The sequence below is a fragment of the Uloborus diversus genome, chromosome 8 (assembly GCF_026930045.1).
Source record: "Uloborus diversus isolate 005 chromosome 8, Udiv.v.3.1, whole genome shotgun sequence".
Taxonomy (NCBI): domain Eukaryota; kingdom Metazoa; phylum Arthropoda; class Arachnida; order Araneae; family Uloboridae; genus Uloborus; species Uloborus diversus.
In genome coordinates, this window is record NC_072738.1 from 97137291 (window position 1) to 97157630 (window position 20340).

The 20340-nt window shown below is 31.4% G+C and overlaps 1 protein-coding gene across 1 annotated transcript in view; it reads left to right on the top strand.

Annotated features, from left to right (window-relative positions):
• Window positions 1-17333, top strand: part of LOC129227321 (adenomatous polyposis coli protein-like) — a 40014-nt gene extending 22681 nt beyond the window's left edge. Inside the window, exons 2-8 of the mRNA XM_054861865.1 lie at window positions 3994-4138; window positions 7917-8199; window positions 8838-8933; window positions 10208-10327; window positions 13594-13764; window positions 15071-15451; window positions 16409-17333. Coding sequence (XP_054717840.1) covers window positions 3994-4138; window positions 7917-8199; window positions 8838-8933; window positions 10208-10327; window positions 13594-13764; window positions 15071-15451; window positions 16409-16927 — 1715 coding nt within the window. The 3' untranslated portion in view covers window positions 16928-17333. The remainder of the gene's footprint in view (window positions 1-3993; window positions 4139-7916; window positions 8200-8837; window positions 8934-10207; window positions 10328-13593; window positions 13765-15070; window positions 15452-16408) is intronic.
• Window positions 17334-20340: the final 3007 nt, after the last annotated feature.

The window sequence follows — 20340 nt, forward strand, 5'->3', positions numbered from 1 at the left end:
CTCCTATATAAAGGCAGAAGAACTTTCTTAGATTTGTTAGAAATAGATCTATTGATGAACCCTAGCAATTTCTTGGCTTTGTTACTAGCAATACTGCACTGTTGACTAAACTTGAAGTCCTGAAAAAATTAAAAAATAAATAAAAAACTCATGATGAGTTCCCATACATCATTGGTCAAAAGTACTACAGTAAATGTAGTAAATGTAGTAGTAAGTTTTTGTAGAAAAACTATCAATTGATCGAAGAATGATAGTCATGTTGATTCAATTGGTTCATATTTTTAAAGGAAGAAGAATTGACTTAAGTTTGCATTCTATTTTGGTATATCTTGTTTCATAAAAATTAAAATGGAACTTTAAATTGAAAGGAGGGCTACTGTGGCTAAGTCCCAATTTTTTTGAGAATGTAATTTAATCAATAATGACCCAACTACACCATTGAGCTAATTGAAACCTGTTTTGATTTAGCCTGAGAATCCAAAATGGCAATCATGAGCTAATGATATTAGTGAATAAAATTGATGTGGTATGGTGACTAAGATCAGATGATTTTGATAACATAGCTGTGACTGTAGGCACTAGGGCTGGACAATGTAGGAATTTCTACATCGTGATGGATTGCCAACATTACATTGTGTTGTAGCAACGCATCACAATTTTTTTTTTTTCAAACTAAAGTTGTGAGGAAAAGTTTTACCCTAATATATACAATAGGGTGTCCCAAAAAAACAACTTTCAAAAGTTGAAAGTCTCACCCTCTAAAAAGTTTCCTATGGTGGACATAAAACCACTGGTAAAATTTTATAACTCTGCAAAAATATGTAGAGGTCCCCCAAAAGTAGGCTTGCCAGACGTCCTGGTTTTCAGGCAAAATCCTGGTGTCTCGGCCGGTTTACTTCAGGACCCGGAAAAAGATAAATTTGATTAGCTGACCAAAAAAGTCTAAAAATAATTATTTGTGAAGGATTATTTTTAATAATTACTTTGTCATTTGAAACACAGACTTATAAAATTATATCGAATCAGCTAGTGAGGCTTTTTACACCATCATTAAAACCAAAAAAGACTTTCAAAAAAAAAAAAGTCCAAGCGAATGAAAAATAAATGTAAATATTGTTCAAGTTTTTATTCCTCATTCAAAGTATTTCTTCTTACTAAAGTAATTGATAAATATTTACATGTAAGAAATAAAATGTTTAAATTTATTTGCTTGTATCATCTATTATTACCTCTAGTTTCGACTCATAATTAGTATTTATTCATAGCATTGAGAATTAACTACCCTCTAAAACATGCTAAAAACCAGTTAGGAGTATGTTCCCTTTAGGGGTGTTTATTACCAGAAATTTCTAAAAAATTTTGGCTGAGAACATTCTGAAGTGAAAAAATTATTTTTTAAAAAAAAGTAAATGTTTATTTGTAATGCTTTTTGTTCGCATATTTTAAAACTTTTTACTGGATGCGGGGGGGGGGGGGGGGGGCTGTCGAGCCTTCTCACAGTTTCTGTATTTTACAGTCTTCAGAAAATTTTACTTGAGTGCACTCACCCCTAATTCCCCGTATACTCGCGACAGGGGGGGGGGGGTCCCGTGTCCGGGTTGAACATTTCAGAAATCTGGCAAGCCTACCCGAAATCAGTGAATTTTGCCAAAATGTCCCTAATTTAGCAAAATTTCACTAAAACAAGGGTTTACATTCACTAGGGCCCCTATGTCATTTTAAAATGTAACCATTTATAAACACTAATAACTTAGTTGCAATCAATTTATAGAAAAAAGGCACCGACTATTTTAACTGCAACCATTATCACTTTAAACTAATAAAGCAATTTTTTCCTCTTTGGATTCTATGCTGATGACATCAACTGCTGGTTTATAATATATATATATATATATATATATATATATATACATAACTGTGATTAAAATTTTTGCTAATATCTATCAGTACTAGGAAAAATTATTATATGCGGCTTATTTAATCTGGAAATTAGGAAAAATTTTCCCTTTAGAAGGGTTGTGGATACTAGGAACAGTTTAGCGGAAGAGGTGGTAATGAGCAAGGGGATAGATAGCTTTTCGAGGGGCCATTGATCTTCATTGGGGACTAATAAACTGACTAGGATCATCCTAGTTGGGCCTAGAGCCTGTTGCTGATCGTCACATTTGTATTTGCATTTGGATATCCAATTTTTAAAGAAAAATCATTTTTAAGGAATAAGTTACTCTGCCCATCCAACATGCCGGAAAAAGAGCACTTGGTTTTTGAATGGAAGTTTTAACATTTATTCCAACAACCTAGACAAAAATTCAAAAGTTCTCTAATCATTTTAAAGGATGCTTCTGATGAAGGAGCTGGCACATGAACCGATATGGATGAGACTGTCAATTGCTTAGCAAGTTTTTCTGATTGTTCTGTTTTCACGGATAGTTAATTATTTATCTAAAGCATCAATATATCCTTCCCTTAGTTGCAATTAGAGAAGCTGCCTATCCTCATAATTTTTTGAGTTGGCATGGTTTATATCAAACAATGGATCCAGGCTTTTGATTCACCTGATCTCTTGGATTGTTTCTCATTCAGTGCTGCATTAAGTTTGCCTGCTTTTTGTATGAATTCTTGACTTCCCTTGATACATGTTGTTTATGCCTTCTTGGCAGTCTGGATTTTTCCCAAAATGGCAAAATTTAATCATATGCAGTGCTGTCTTTGATTGTGCGCTTCCTGATAAGATGGAAATAAAGTTTTGCATTACATCTCTTCCTGATGGTAGACATGCACCTTTATTTTTCTTATTTGGATATTAAAATACAAATATGACAACTAGCAACAGGTTCTGGGCCCAGCTAGGCTGGTAGTAATCAGTTAATTAGTCTCCAATGAAGATCAATGGTCCTCTAAAAGCTATCTACCTCCTTACTCATTACAGCCTCTTCCGCTCAACTGTTCTAAAAGTCCACAAACCTACTAAAGTAAAAAAAATTTCCAATTTAGGATTAAATGAGTCATATATAATAATTTTTCATAGTACTGATAGATATTATCAAAAATTTTAATCACAATTATGTATCCTTTTTTTATAACCAGCAGTTGACGTCGCCAGCATAGAATCTAAAGAGGAAAAAATAATTTAGTTTACAGTGATATGGTTGCAGTTAAAATAGTTGGTGAATTTTTTTTAATAAATTGATTGAAACTAAGTTATTAGTGTATTTAAAAATGGTTAAATTTTAAAATGGTGTAGGGGGCACTAGTAGGGGGGGGGGGACATAAACCCATGTTTTAGTGAAATTTTGCTAAATTTGGGACATTTTGGCAAAATTCAATGCTTTTGGGAGACCTCTAAATATTTTTGTAGAGTTATAAAATTTTACCAGTGGTTTTACATCCAACATAGGAAACTTTTTAGAGGGTGAGACTTTCAACTTTTTTTTTTTTTTTTTTTTGGGACACCCTAATATACGAGGTATAAAAATTATGTATCATGCCAGATACAAATTAACAGATTTCAGCACCAGAAATAAATTTATTTATATTATAAAGCAGAACTTAATCGCTAAAAGTTAGTGAAAAATATGGAAAGCAAGTTTTGAGATTACAATGAGCCTATTTTTTCAATGCAAAAAGATGCAAGTAAATGGATGCAAAGTCATGCATTCAATTCAAAAGCCACATATTCTTGCATTTAAAAAAGGCTCCTTGTAATCAGTAGCGGGAAAGGGGGGCCGCACCGAGGTTTTAAATTTATAAATACTTTAATTCTGAAAATTTCCTAAACTAAAATATAGCAGTAGTATTTAATTTATTAATATATTTGCTGCTAACTGCTATAATTAATTAATAGCAGTTAGTACTTAGTATTTAAACCAAGATCACGCCAGGCCTGTAAACAATAAAAGAGGAATGGAAGCAAGCCGTTCTTCTAAATGTCCTCTTTAAAAAAGCATCTTTTTGTTTTTTAACTCTGAAGTAATTTTGTTTTTATTTCTACAGGAAAGAATGTTACATTTAGAAATGAAGATAATATTTCAAAAGCTTCTTCTCCATTGATGTTTTCTCGATCAAGTTCAATATGTTCCTTAAATAGTTTTGAGCAACAGTCTCTGGTGGATGATCGGAGTTCCATTAGTATCTTTAGGTAACTATTGATGCATTTTACTTTTTTCTTTTTTTTTAATTTTATCTAAAAACTGCATTTTAGAGTTCCAAGATTTTTTTGTAGCTGAGCTTATCAGGGTTGCCAACTGTTCCACATTTTACATATTTGCTGCGCAAAAATAGCGAAACTCCGCAGCTCATGCAAAGAAGTTATTTTAGTCAACATTTCCCATTTCGTCTTTATTCTTACTAGGCTTACCAAAGATTTTAATAAAATAAAATTTATTTTTATTATATTTTGCTAGTTTATTAGGCATGTAAATATGAAAATTAAACCCTTATACTTAAAGTATGACATAGTGTTTAAAGTGCATAAGGGCAGTTCTCAAAAGGTGGGAACAAAAAAGTTAACTTTGAGCAATTTCAAAAATTTTCGAATTTGATATCAATTTTTCTTTTATTCTATAGTATGCATACCTAGAACACAAAATATGAACATGAAAAGACAGCAGGTATTTGTAAAAATTGTTAATTAGCAAATTAAATCAGCAATCTGTAGGTAACAGATTTTGGACATTGTTTTCCTGTAGGTAACGGATTTTGGACATCATCATAATGTAAGTTTCACCATTTTTGACAACTGTTAATCTGATTTTTAACTTTTCCAATGAAAATTTTATTTACTACTTTTTGAATTTTGCAATTTAATGATAAAGAGGATATTAATGAAGTACTTGAATGGCTATACATACTGCTCTTTACATATAATAAAGTTTTGGAATGATTTTGAAGAAGTTGATGAAAGGTAGAAAAAAGCTTCATGGAAATAATTATACAAACTTGTAGTTTGATTTATTGGGACAAATAAGGAATAAAAATAGAAACAAATAAATACGACATATATATTTTTAAAGGAAAAATAAACAAAATATTCTTTAAGAAAGAATGTAAAAAATGACATCAGTTTTAATAACGAATATTTTTTCTAATGTCATAAGAATTAAAACGATGTCTAAAAAAATTATTGAAAAAAGAAATTCGTATTTCTATTTCGAGATCGTTGAATTATGTTTAAAAGAAAGAGAAAAAAAAATTCTAAAATAATAAAAGCGGCGGGAAAAAAAATTGCTAGCGCAGGTGATAACGTCGCCAAAACTGGTGCAGCTGACGATTAACTACATTTGTTAAACTGGAATCCCCCTCTGGTAACCTTGAGCGTATCGTATACTGTGTTGTCGCCAATGTCGCCAGCGGAAATTTGCTTGGCGATGTTAGCGCAAAATGGCTTTCGTTCGATCATAGAAAGCCATGTTACTACTGTAATTTATGCATTGTTCAATGTGTAACGTATTAATTATGCAAAATACCAATGGATTAAAGAAGATAACATTATAATAACCTTTTTTATTGAGGTTAGAAGACAGTGGATCATCAAAAATTATGAATAAACGGACAGAATTATTGGCATCAAGATCGTTACGCCATTTGGACATCTCACATGTATGTTTAAGAAAAATCATTTTTCTTCTAAGATACTGCATAAAAGCTTATGAAAACACTTTTAAACAATTAAAAATTGATTCTGAGGATCGATAAATACCTTTAAAACGAAAACATCATGTACTTAGTTCTCAAATAATAGCATTTTAAAGATCGCAACTTTTGGACATACATCAAATTTCAAAGTTACGTTTTTTTAAAATCGTTTACAAAGTAAATAATCTATCTTTATTTTTGTTATCTGTGTAAAATATTAACAAAAAGTTATTCAGTGTAAGATTCATACCTTTAATTTTTTTTTGAAACGTATGGAAATAATTAAAAAAAATTTTTTTTTAATGGTACATTTGCTCAGTTAACGTTTTGGTATGTCCAAAATTGTGCCTTTTAGCAAAGAAAATATTTTTTTAAGGGCATTTGAAGAGCTTTTTTTCCATAATTTATGTCAATTCTTGTCTCTATACAGCATTATAATTTACCTCAAAAATTTTAGAGTTAATTAAAATGAAAGTTATTTGGTGTTGAAGCTTCAAAGTTGAAGTCTGTTTGTTCCCACCTTTTGAGAACTGCCCATAACATAGTGATTAAAGTTTTTGGTTAAAGTGGTTAAAGTGCTATTAATTTAAAAATAATTGTTCTTATGCTAGTGCTTAAAGTGATTACCAAAGCTAAAAAATAATTTTAGATAAGAGGTTTAATTTTTTTAAATTTATTTTTATACAAAATACTGAGCTGCTCCCCCAAATTTAAAAATGCTCCTCAAAATCACAACAGAAGCTCCTCAAATTGTTTTTCCAAGGTTGGCAACCCTGGCTTATAGATTGAAAGATCTTTTTTAGAAGCATAATTAATGAAATGCATTTTTTTTTTTTTTTGATTGGATACGACAAACGAAAACAAAACATTTTTAGCTGCAAGGACTAATTCCTTGCATCTTTAGTTTTGATTGTTATTCTGGAGATCATTTGAAATTGTTTGTTGAATAAACTTAGATTTCAGTTGCACTGTGAGCTTTGTTTTGCAAAAAGTAATCATTATATCTATTGAGCTTTGAGCAGTGTTCATCTTATGCGGGAAGATTTAAGTTTTCAAATTGAAAAAGAAAACAAAACAACTGCACATCCTATGCCTAAAAGTAATTTTGTATATAAAATTTTATGAAAATCAGTTGAACAGTCTTAACCCTCTACACACTAGAAATCTAGATGGGCATCCTTTTTTGCTTTTATGCTGATAAAGAAAAATATAATTTCTAATTGGCTAATACAGTGAAACTTCTCTGAAGCGACCACTCTTCGTTCCTCAAAAAAGTGGTCACTAATGGAGGTTGGTCACTCTAAGAGGTCGTTCTTGAAGATGCAAAAAACAATTGCACCATTAACAGAAACCGTGTATGTTCTGTTTACAATACATAAAGAACATTATGATCAGAATATTATTGAATAGAGTAACTAAACTTTTTCTTCACTGAAATATATTTCTCACATTTTTCCGTTTAGGAACTGATTTGCTTAAAAGGGGCGAAAAGATTTGTCTGCATCAGATTATTTATTTTGTCTGAAACAACGTTTCTAGTTCAGCTTTTAGGCATAAAATAAATTATTTGCATACCTACAATTGGTGTGATCTGAGTATAACACGAGTCTCCTCTATTCATCACCTGTTCAAATCAGCTAAGAAGAAATTCTGACCACTAAAATGGCCTGGGAGTGTGCCTGTTCTATTTGTAAGCGACATCTGAATTCCAAGAACAACCTTTTGAAAAACTGCTTGTCCTTATCAACCTCTAATAATGACAGGCGCATGCCTGACCTGCCGTGAGATTTGCAAGCCTTAGCTTCCAAAGGATACAAAAACTATGCACTCCTTTTTGTAACGTTTTTTTAGGCTCTAAACAGAGGGGCGTGAAAGGAATACATTTGAAAGGCCTAGGTCAATAGTTTTTATTACCTATATTCTGTTTATTTCCACTTTTGTAAGCAAGAGAAGACAAATGTGTGTCCAGACTAAATTGTTTTATTGCTTTCCTTTCAGTATCTCTCTATTGGCTGTCTCTTATAGAAAATTCCTTCTTTTTTTTTTGGCACTGAGTTTTGCAATTTGCTGGTCGTTATGAGAGGTTTCTGTGATCTCTTCCAGAGGTTTTTTAACATTAAGTAGATCGGGAGGAAAATCGGTGCCTTAGAAAATTGGTCCTTAATGAAGGTGGTCGTTATGTAGAGGTGGTCGCTTATAGAAGTTTCACTGTACTTTCATGTAAACTTTAAAAAATATGTGCATCCTGGCTTTTTTATGATTAGTGTCTCTTATCTCCATAGTACTTTGACAAGTGGCATTATTTCTCCAAGCGAACTTCCAGATTCTCCCGGTGAAGCAGTATCTCCAAGCCATTTGCAAAAAGATGTCCCTACTCGAGCAATATCGCCAATCCTGAAGAGTGATGCTGATATTTTAAAAGATGAAAGTGATAATGAATCTGTAAATGTTTTAGAAGATAGTATTTTAAGCAATATATCAGATGAAGATGGTTCTAAATCTAAAGAAGTTGATAATCCTGAAAGCCGGACACTTCAAAGTGGGCTGCAACAGTTAAATTACAATGTATGTAATTCTTTATGAAATTTTTTTTATCTTTGTTAATATTTCATTTACTGATGTGATAGAACCATGAGTTAAATATGTTAAAATATTATAGGAACAGTACAGTATTGTATTTGTATTGTATAGTATTGTAAGTATTGAGAACTTCTGGACACTGATTTGAGCATATCGTTGGCACCATGCTGAACTAACGAATGTGAAAAATCACGTTTTTCATATTCAATGTTTGCCATATTCCTCAAAAAGAGCTACTGGTTGTAACTACTTCAAACATTATTTTTTTTTACTCTGAAAGTTCTCTATAAAATTCAAAACATTGAAAATAACTAAATGTATCAGGTGGAAAAAAGATACATTCAGTGTTTTGGCTGTCCTGAAAAGTGCCAATTTTCACATTTGTTAGTTTAGCATGGTGCCAACAATGTAATGGTTTTGCATTATCTTGTTTTCTTTCCCATTTTAAGTTCAACTTTTTAATTTTAACCTATAGCATGTTTGAGTCTTTGAAGAGCATGACTACAAATTTTCGTTACTGATATTTAATTATTGATGTTATTTATAAGCACACAAGATTAATTTTATGATTTGCTATTAATGTTTGTTAGCAGCACATTCACTAGATCTATTTAATTTTCCAGAATCATTATAAATCAGATGATGAATTGGATTCTGAGGAAGATAATGCTCTTATCCAGCAATGTATAGAACTTGGAATGTCTCAAGATGATGGAAAGGTATAAAATTTTTGACAGTTAACCAAATGTGAAAATTAATATTGAATCCAGTCTTTAATAATACACTTATTTAATAACATTTAAACATTGCTACAGTTTACTATGTTCTATGTTGTACTGCTTAATATGTAAGTACAATCGAACCTCGTTATCACGTCACCCTTGGGACTGTGTCATCTTAGCTGGAGCAACATCTTAAACGGAATAGTTTAAAAATTCGTAATTGAACATTAATTTATTATAAAGTTAGATTTAATAAAGAAGTAAACATTTTCATGTTTTTAATCTGATTTTAACTAATGTAGTTTTGAATTATTTTTGCATAAAACTTAAATTATATGAAAAAAAAATACATCACTTTTTTTTATTATTCTAAAAAATTTTCCAATAAGGGTTTACTTCATTTTTGAGTGGTATTAAAACTCCTACTTTTTAAGAAGTTGATTATTAAATAAAACAGTTTCCTGTAATTATCAGCAAGATAAAAACCAAGATGGAATCTTTTGTCCACAATTCGATTAAATTTTGATGGCTAAACCCCTCCTTTTGAAAGGGGAAAAACGCTTTCCAATTCATTTCTCCACTTTAAAGTTGTGTGTTCCTTTTTAATCTATTGAGTAGCTCTTATCTCTTTTTCTCTCATGGGAGAAGCTTTCAGTAGCCACATACAAGTATGGTCTTTTTCTTCTGCTGCTTTCCTAGTTCAGTATTAAAATCCACCAGCTTTGCATTCCTTTTTATTCTCCTTCTAGTCAAAGTCTAAAACCTGTAGCTTTCAGACTTTCAGAACTTATCTTACTCGCCCCCCACCATTCTTGAGGTGGCATGAGTGTTCCATATTAACACATGTATCTTATTTCTTGTCGGAGTCAGGAATTCCTACAATTAACTTTTCCAAATTTTTTCATTATTTTACCGAAAATATTTCAATTGCAAGAAAAATTTGATCTTGTGTTTGCAGCTCAAAGTGTTGTCGTAACCTGAGTTTCACCATTAAATACTCTAGAATCCACTTAACATTAAGATTGTAAAGCATAAGTTCGGGACTTTGAAAAAGTGACGTGACATCCGGAATGTCGAGAAGTCCGGGTCTCGCAATAACGAGATTCAACTGTAGTATATGCTTTTAGTCGGATAACTATTTTTGAATTCAAAAAATTGTTTTTGTTTTCTAGTGCTGAGTATTTCGATTTTGATTGATTTTGTTAAAAATCTGATATAAACCTGTTTTCATTTTTATGTATGACTTTTTTAAAACTTTTTCTTTCTTGCAGAAACTCAATACAGAATCAAGCATAATTAAATGTGAATCACCCTCTGATACTGAACCAATAGCATCATTACAGCAGCAGTGCAAGGTTTTGGAAGAAACTGATTTATGTATGGAGGCTCAGGTAATATAGTGCAGGATCAATTGCTAGCTGCTTAAACAAACTTAAATACTAGTGTGAGCTGGGAAAAGAAAATTTTTGATAAGCAACTTTTAATAGCAAAAAAAGTTGTTTTGCCAACCTAAACAGAGGAAAAATAATTTTAAAAAATAATAATGTCTTCAGATCGTGCATTGGCTGCCAAGTTTGAAAAAAAAAGGTAAAAAATGGTCAATTTTCAAATGTTTTTAAAAAAATTAAAATGTTCAAATTTTTTGTTCTAAAACCATTTAAATGCTTTCGTTTAATAGTCTTTTCATATGTCTTTCAAAATATTTATTCCTTTACAGTTTTTTAGTTGGCGCATAAGCTGCAAATTTGCGTGAAAATAGCCAAAAATCAAAATTTTTAGCTTATTTTGCACATTGCACTATTTCCTCTTTTAGATCCCAGTTATAATTTTTTGCAATAAATATGCACTATGCATCTCTTTTCTGGAAATGTAATCTTTTTTTGTTGCATTCACAATCCAAAACCCACCCCAAGTAGGTGGTTGCACTTTGTGTTCCACCCTGCAATTCCCCAGAAGAGTAGTTATAGACAGGACTTATATATTTGTAAAGTAATGTACATTCACTATAACTATAATATTTTAAACAAGTTTCTGCGTTAGGATTTATGATTAAAGTTTGACTGTTGATTCTTTTTCCCACTGATGACCGCGAGCATAAAAATTTTCACATTAATCCAAATCTACAAGTCAAGTGTCTGATAATCTTTTAAACATCATGGATCCGGTGGTTCAAAGAAATGCTTACATTGCCATTTTTGAGAAATTGCTATTGGTCATGGCAGTGGATTAGAGGCGAAAAACAAAGGAATTGGATTACACTAGGGTGTACAGTACAATGCAAAAGACTACCCATCAAGAAATGCTTCTATAGCTATGAGAGAATTTCGTCTACCAATGTTGAGATTTGAAGCTTTGACCTATAAAAGTTAATTGATTGACCGATGTGTTTTCTTACCTCCACTTCAGTAATGGAGTGCAAAACAAGGATATTTCATCATTTCTAGAAACTATACATTTGCTTAAGTATGCATTCTTAAACTCCCATTTCAAGCTTGGGCAGTTGAAGCAATTGTAAACAAGTCAGTGGATCTGCAGAAATTCATTTGAGGTATTAGGACACAAGAGATGGATTTATATGAAAAACTTTATATTGGTCAACGTCAATGCCGAAACTGAGTCGTAAGTCCAACTTAAAAACCTCGATCAAAACATAGAAACTTGTTTAAAATAACATAGTTACTATTGGGAATGTAAGTTACTTTACAAATTTATAAGTCCTGTAAATAACTGCTTGTCTTGGGAATTGCAGGGTGGAACTCAAAGTGCAACTACCTACCTAAGGTGGGTTCTGGATTGCTAAAGCAATTACAGATACTACTTACAGATACTTAAAGCAAAAAGCTGTTTAGTGCACATTTATTGTAAAAAATATATATAAAAATTTGATCAAAAAGAAAAAATACTGCAATGTGCAAACTAAGCTAAAAACATCGATTTTTGGATAATTTCATGTAACTTGGCAGCTAATGCACGAACTAATAACTGTAAAGAATGTAAATATTTTCTGAGATATATGAAAAGAGTATTAACAGGAAGCATGTGAATGGTATTAGAATAAAAGTTTTGAACATTTGGATCATTATAAAAACATTTGAAACTTGACCATTTTTTACCTTTTTAAAAACTTTGCTGCTAATGCGCATTAAAACATAATTTTAAATTTTTTAAATTATTTTTCCCATGTTTAAGATGGCAATACACAACTTTTTTTGAGATTAGAAGTTACTTCTAGAAAATATCCTTTTTTCGGCCCACCCTATTGAATACCTAATGTAATTTGTGATATATTTTTGTTCACAGAAAGTGTTACCTCGATCCAATGCCAGAAATACAAACGGATATTTTGCATGCTCAATTCAAAATATAAGGGGAAACTTAAAATCAGAACCCCCCTTTTGGGGGAGGGGGAGGGGGCTATGCTTTGTCTTTAAAAATTGAAAATGTCAAGTCCCGGATAAAGTTTGGTACTTAAGGGGAGAAACCACTTCAGATATTTCAAAAATCCACATTATAAAATGTTAAAGTAAAACTCTTCAAGAATATGTTACTGGAACTTCAATGAAAAAGTCTGATTTTTTCTGGTATAATGAGGTACCCTTCAATTCAACGTGCCGTAGTTAGAACGGAGCGGTCACTCTGTTAGTCCCTTATTTAGTTACCTGGCTCAGTGTTCCAACGCTATGGAACATTAGAGACATAAGAATTTTGCCCGATGTTCTTTGTTGACATCAGTAAGAGGTACTTGAAGGCCTTGAATTCCTCGTTTTCGCTCCTTTTCAAGGGCATCCATATGCAAAATTTTAAGGTGGGGCTTAGATATTTTGCTCATGGTTTAGCAGGATATCTTCCCCATAGAAACCTATTTCAGTACGTATTATAGTTATTAAAATTTGACATTTTTAATAACTTATTGAATAATTGCTGGAGAAGAAATGTTTTTACATTTTTGCAAAGAAAAAAGTACTAAAAGCAAGGAAGTTCTAATTTCAAAGGGGGGGAAGGATTTGAGCACCCCCTTGCCCCCCCTCCCCATGGGCACCCTTGCTCCTTTTATTTCAAATGTGTTTCTCTCAAAATGATTTTTTTTTTCAACTAGTGGGCAATCTAAATAAAAATGGTGGGCATTCTATATGAACTTAACTCTGGGATGATATTATTATTAAAAAATATTTTTTTAATGCAAAAAAGACCAAAAAAAAAATGACAGAAAACGTGACATTGTGATCAAACACCTCCAAAACATGTAATTTTCAACTTTTAAAATCATAGTTAGGTTTATATTCTTAGGAAATATGTTGTTAATGAAAAAAAAATGCAATGGTCGCAGATAAAAACTGACTTTGGTAATGCCCATTAACAACAAGTTCTGATGGTGACCATCCATGGACATCAGCTTCCAACTCTTTATTTCTGGCAGAAATGACACGAAAAAATTACAAGGTGTACTTCAAAACACATATAAAATAGCCTCCTAGTAAAAAAAATATCTCTCTAAAATTTTGGCCTTTTAAACTGGTTCCCCCTTTTAGTGACTTTCTTGAAATTCTTAACTTTAAAAAAAAATATATTTTCAAAGAACTTTTCATCCTTGCCATCAAAGTTTTAATGCCTTTTTACTAACTAATTCAACTAATTTATTTAATTTGTTTCAATCTAGGATGAACACAAAAAACAAAATACATCTCTTTCTGAAGATACATCTGACTCTGATGAAGATGATATTCTTGTCAACCAGTGCATTCAACTTGGAATGCCTCAGCAATCATCTAAGGCAGTAGAAAATCCCCATTTTGTCAAACTGCAACCCCTGAACAATGGGGTGAAAGAAGTAATTTTTTGTGGCTTCTCTTTTATTTATTACTAGCGGTACTCGCACGGCTTCGCCTGTTGTAGAAAATTAAAAGGTCATTTAGTTCGTCTGTGTATTTAAAAATAATGGATGATGAATTTCTCGCCAATTTGCTGTGTTAATTTGCTCGCTCATGTTGTGGTAATTTGCTCGTCCACGTTAATTTGGCGATTTTTTTTTTTGGTTTCAATTTGGCCACTGTTGGTGATATTTAGATAGTAAACTATTGAATCACATTAAAATGGTCAATAATGGGAAAATGACATTAAATTGGAATAAAAGGAAGTCATGTGATGCACACATTAGCTTGTTTTTTTTTTTTTGGCATCCATTAATGTTTATCAAAATGAAAGCTTCCCTTTGAAATATTGATTAAGTTTGTTCAGCACACTTATCACACACTGTAATAGTCCCCCCTTGCAAGGGTGACACTGGCTCAGAATGGGGGGGTAAACATCTGTGCTAGAAATTCAAAAGTTCGATGAAAGATTTTAAAAAAAAGTTTTGATGATTTTTCATTTCAATTCCATGTGGTTTTGTTCTTTTAAGTACCAAAATTTTGTGTTATGATTGAGTTAAAGGCATCTTTGATAATGCATGGTTACTGAAGCCAGAAACAAAATGACAACAGGGAGCCAGGCACAATAGCTTGTAGAGTAGATAATAATTGTAACATCATAATTTGGAAAAGAGAGAGAGAATTAATGATTCATTTGTTAAAATGAGTTTTTTTTCCCCTCTCTTTCCTTTTGAAAGAATTGATTTGATTGCAATCACTGTATTCATACTGGTTGTTTTATAGAAGCATTTTACATTATTGCAGGTTATTTAGTTTTATTATCATTAGATATTCCTTGTTCTCTCTCTTGTATTTTCTTTCCTTTTTACCTTCCTTTATTTATTCATTTATTTTGTTTTATTTACTTATTTATTTAGTTTGCTATATTTCATATTTTTCTTTTTTTTTCAAAGTTTTTATAAAACTCTATTATTTAAGTAGGTAGTGCAGATTAGACCATTCACAAAAAATGTTTTTTTTTTTTTTAAATTGATTCCTTTATAAATATACTTTGGTGTGTGTGTTTTATAGAGTTTCTTAATATTTTTTATGTTTCTTTAAACATAAAAAAAAAAAAATTCTAAATTTTATAAATAAAAATTTTTTATACTTCAGTTTAAAAAAATGAGATTTAAATGATGAAATAAAACATGATTTTATGCTCTTGCAAGCTAAAACAGTTATGCTAAAAAACATTGCATTCTGATTTTTGTCCTTTTGTTTTAGGATGTAAGAGAGTACTTTGCAGATGGAATTTCTGATGATGATGATGACGATGATGATTTATTAGAAAGTTGCATACGAGCAGGTATGCCTAGTCCCAAAGAACCGGCCAAATTTCTAGAGAGTACCTCCAATATACCAAAAAGAAATTCAGCAGAAAACCCTGAAACTTCAAATCAGTTGTACAAGGCTGATGCAAGAAATGATTGCATAAAAAAGTACTGCAATGAAGGCTCTCCTGAAAATCATACTTATGCTACTGTTAATAAAATATGGTCTGCAAATTCCTCATTTAACCAAGATGGGCATTTGCTCTCTTCAAATTCAATAAATACTTCTCCAAAACAGAACTTCCTTAATCCATCAAAGTTCATTGACAAACAAGTAAGATATTTTATCGCCAACTATTTATAATATAGTAAGCTCCCAAATATCCACTGCTGGCTTATTCGCGGGCTGAATTACCCGAGGTCTTACACATTTATTAAAAAAAATGTTTGGATGAACTGAAAATATTTAGATACACTACTTACGTTCGTGAAGGAATGACTAGAACTTTCCAAGGTCACCGAAACCTGACTAGTTAAAACTATTTAACTATTTATAAGAGTTTAGACATACATTTCTATCTGCTTTAGATTTGTGCTACTTACTGATTTTTAAATCTACACTACTTTTCTCTGCATCACCCCACCACCGCAAGTAGTTGAATCTTGATTTTAATTTTGCGCTTCTTACTGATTTTAGATGTGCACTACTCACAAGCAAGAAGGAATGACCAGGCCCTTTCAATGACACCAAACCTTCCAAAGTCACAGAAACCTGATAGTTGATCTACACTACTTGCGACCAGAACAGTTTTGTTTGAAAAAATTCCTCTCCCTTGTACATTTTTGGGGCAACCTAGCTTGATTTGTTTCAGTTAATCAGTATGCACAATTTGCTGGTGTATATGTGGAATCCATTTGCAATAATGAACAATCCTTTTTTCGATTTTACATAAATTGTTTCCATGCAGAAATACTGTTTTTAGCTATAATTTACATGTATGAAAGTGTTATTGATTTTTTTTAAGCTATTGAGTGTATTAAAAATCGTTTTTACCTATTTTGTGGATTATCCATGAAATTAGCTTAATCGCGATTACCCTGCCACACTACTCAGCAGATAATTGGGAGTTTGCTGTATTAATATTCTTATTAATCTGAATGTGTTTTTTTTATTTTATTTGTTATTTTTAACGGTATATTTAAAGTTTTGTGAGCATTCATTTCATAATAAATTATTTATATTTTATGAAAAGTTAATGCGTATTATCATTATTTACTCTTATTATCTTAGAGCATGAGGGATAACTGTCCGGATGGAATTTCTGATGACGATGATGATTTAATTGAAAATTGCATTAGAGCTGGAATGCCGAACACAGTGACCTCCAAATGCCTACATAAAAGACCTGCTGCTTCATCAAATGTGGAATTGCCCAAAAAAATTCAAAACTCAAAGCAGCAATATGTTTCAGAAATGCGAAATGATAGTGTGAAAAAGTACTGTAATGCAAGATTGCCGCAAGGTCCAATATACTCACCCATCCACAATAATACTGCTTGGATATCAGGCTCAAGCCTGATTGAGGTAGATTCCATGCGAGTGTATCAAACTGAAGATACTCCAATCCTTTCACCGTCTGCATCAATCAGTGATTTGAGCTCTCTATCATTTAATGATGACAAAAGTTGCCATGACAGTTTTCTCAATAATTCGCGAAATTCGGATTGCAGCTCAGAATCTGAAGATGATGAAATTCTCATACAATGCATACGATCTGGTATGCCTTCTTCTAGAAGAACTGGGACATAACTTATATGAATAGGCTCTTCTTAAAACATTTGTAAAATAACATGAGTTGGGTAAATAGTAATTTTCTTGTTTGAGAATGTAATATAGAACACATACATTAGTGAATCTACTTCAAAATAGAGTATTCTCTTAAAGTATATCCTTCTGACAGAAATTTAAACTTGTGTGAATTTTTACATTAAAATGTGAAAGAGCAGATGCTTTTCTCATTTACCTAAACGATTTTTGTTGTACACATATTTAGTTTAAAATATCATACATTATTGTTTAATGGTCTAATATTTAGTAGATTATTTTAGAAGAGATTGATAATTAGAGTGTTGATTGGTATTCAATCGATTACAATTCACCTTATCTTTTAAACTTTTGTATGTTAGTCATTGAAAATAAATATTTATATAATTTATTTGGCAGAAAGTTTATATAGTTTAGCATTTTCAACTCAACAAAATTTATGTGAAGGGAAGTAAAATTAAAATTTATGTTTTATATTTAATACTAGCAAAAATACCCGGCGTTGCCTGGGTCAGTAATAATTATTAGAAAAAATCGTTACTTGCTTTTGTTTTTTGTTTTAATTGAAAGAATTTAAAACACATCTTTTTGACGTGATTAAAAATCGAGTTTCTTCCTTACCCATAAAACTAAAATAGCAATAAGTATAAAGAACAAAGTAGTATTGATTTAGAAACGAAAGCACTATATTTAAGCATATACAAATTTAAAAAACATGAAATTAATCTTCTCATGTTTAAAAAGATTAATCTGTTGATACTTTTTTTTAACATGGAGTCTAAAACCTTCTCTGTATGGCTAATGAAGTACGAAGTGATTAAAAAAAAGTTGCTGCGCTCGTAATCCCTTTATACTTGCTTTAGTTATTTCGGGAAATTTCAATCATTGTGGCTCTTGGTGCGATTTTACTGAATTTGCGAAAGTCGTTTCGGGGTACCTTCGATGATGCTCCCCCATTCTTTCCTTACTTAGTAAAACGATATGATATTAATTTTCGTTACAGAGATATCGTCGCCAGATGCTGAGATATTTTTGGCCACCATAAAACAGGGCTCCCAAATGGTCCGCTTTTCCCGCCAAAGTCCGTTTTTTAGGTTAAAGTCCGCTTTAGACCGCTTTTTAACATTTTGGTCCGTTTAGTCCGTTTTTATATTATTTTTATTTAAAAATCAGATTTTAAAAATTTTCATTATATTAAAAGATACTGTGTGCTGACGCTTGTTACGCCCTATTTCTATTGAACCTGACTTTCTGGTATTATTTCGCTTCAGATTGACGTCATTACTCCTCCTTCAATTGCTGTAACATGTAAATCTAGCAAATGGAGAGGTTTGGGGGAGGAGTTATGGCGTCAAATCAAAGCATTTTGCTACCGAAATTTCTCACAAGTTCGTACGCCCTTGAAAAACCTTGAAAAAAATCTAGAATGTTTCATCGGTGCAATTTTCTGAACTTGTGTTCGATATGTAGCATCGCGAAAAATTACTTCCTGCGATTGCAAGTTCAATCTTTTTGCATCTTGTTAATATTTTGATGTTTTTAAAATCAGAAGTTATTTTAACATTAATTAACTTAGATTAGCTTATTTTATGTTTAATTCCGATAGATAATAAACTCCTTTTTTTTCCGAAACCATGGTAACATCAAACTTTCTTGGATTTCGCCGAAAATTGATTGCTGGGTTTTGAGATTTCAATCTTTTTGCATCTTGTAAATATTTTGATATTTTTGGCAATCGGAAGTTATTTTGACATAACACCTCCTTAGATTAGCTTATTTTTTGGTTAATTTTAATAGACAATTAACTTTTTTATTTTTGGAACCATAGTAACATTGAACTTTCTCGCACTTCGCGGAAAGTGCTTGTCGTGTTTGAGATTTCAATCTTTTTGCATCTTGTACATATTTTGATATTTTTGGCAATCGGAAGTTATTTTGACACACTCCACCATAGATTAGCTTATTTTTTGTTTAATTTTAATAGATAATAAACAACTTTTTTTTCGAAACCATGGCGACATTGAACTTACTCGCACTTCGCGGAAAATTGCTTGTCGTGTTTGAGATTTCAATCCTTTTGCATCTTGTTAATGTTTTGATATTTTTGGCAATCGGAAGTTATTTTGACACACTCCACCATAGATTAGCTTATTTTTTGTTTAATTTTAATAAATAATAAACTACTTTTTTTTCGAAACCATGGCAACATTTAGCTAACTTGCACTTCGCCGAAAATTGCTTCTTGTGTTTGAGATTTCAATCTTTTTGCATCTTGTACATATTTTGACATTTTTGGCATCCGGAAGTTATTTTGACACACTCCACCATAGATTAGCTTATTTTTTTGTTTAATTTTAATAGATAATAAACTACTTTTTTTCGAAACCATGGCGACATTGAACTTACTCGCACTTCGCGGAAAATTGCTTGTCGTGCTTGAGATTTCAATCCTTTTGCATCTTGTTTATGTTTTGATATTTTTGGCAATCGGAAGTTATTTTGACATACCCTACCACAGATTAGCTTATTTTTTGTTTAATTTTAATAGATTAGACTTACTCCAACTTCGCGAAGAATTGCTTCTTGTGCTTGAGATTTCAATCTTTTTGCATCTTGTACATATTTTGATATTTTGCGCAATCGAATGTTATTTTCACATATTCTATCTCAGACTAGTATTTTATGTTCAATTTTAATCCTGTTTAATTTTAGAGATTTTTTTTTTTTTGGAAATTATGCCAACAGTGAACATACTTCGCGAAAATTTGATTCTCGTGTTCAAGATTTCAATCCTTTTTATTCTTGTAATTATTTTTATATTTTTGAAAATTGGAAGCTGTTTTGAAATGTGCTACCTCAAATTATATTATTTAATTTTATTTTTAAAAACTAAAACTTTGTATCCTTATTTTTTATAAAATACTCATAATGAGTATTGTCAGTTTGAAAATATAGCCCTATGAATTTGAAATTACACATTTATTTATTACATTAATTTATCCAGTAAAAGCAGGCTCAAATTTACATTCAGTGTATTTATCGCTTGAGCAGCATTTGTATATTTTTGGGTGTGGTGATATTAATAAAAAATTTTCTTTCTCACTAATTTTTATATACACATGAAGACAGTTACAATATTTTTTGGTGCGCGAACGACTAATACATACATATGAAGAAATGATTTGGACGCTTAGCATACTAATAAATGATTTGCAATCCTCTAATATTTTTGAGCTTAATCAGTCAGTAGCGTAGCCAGAAATTACCTCCTGCTTTGGTGTTTGGTCATAAACTCTCATATATATATAAACTTACCATATATTTAGGCTGGAAATATGTGTAAAAACCAAGGGCTGTGGAGGGGGAGGGGACCTCATGGCCTCTAAACTATATCTTCT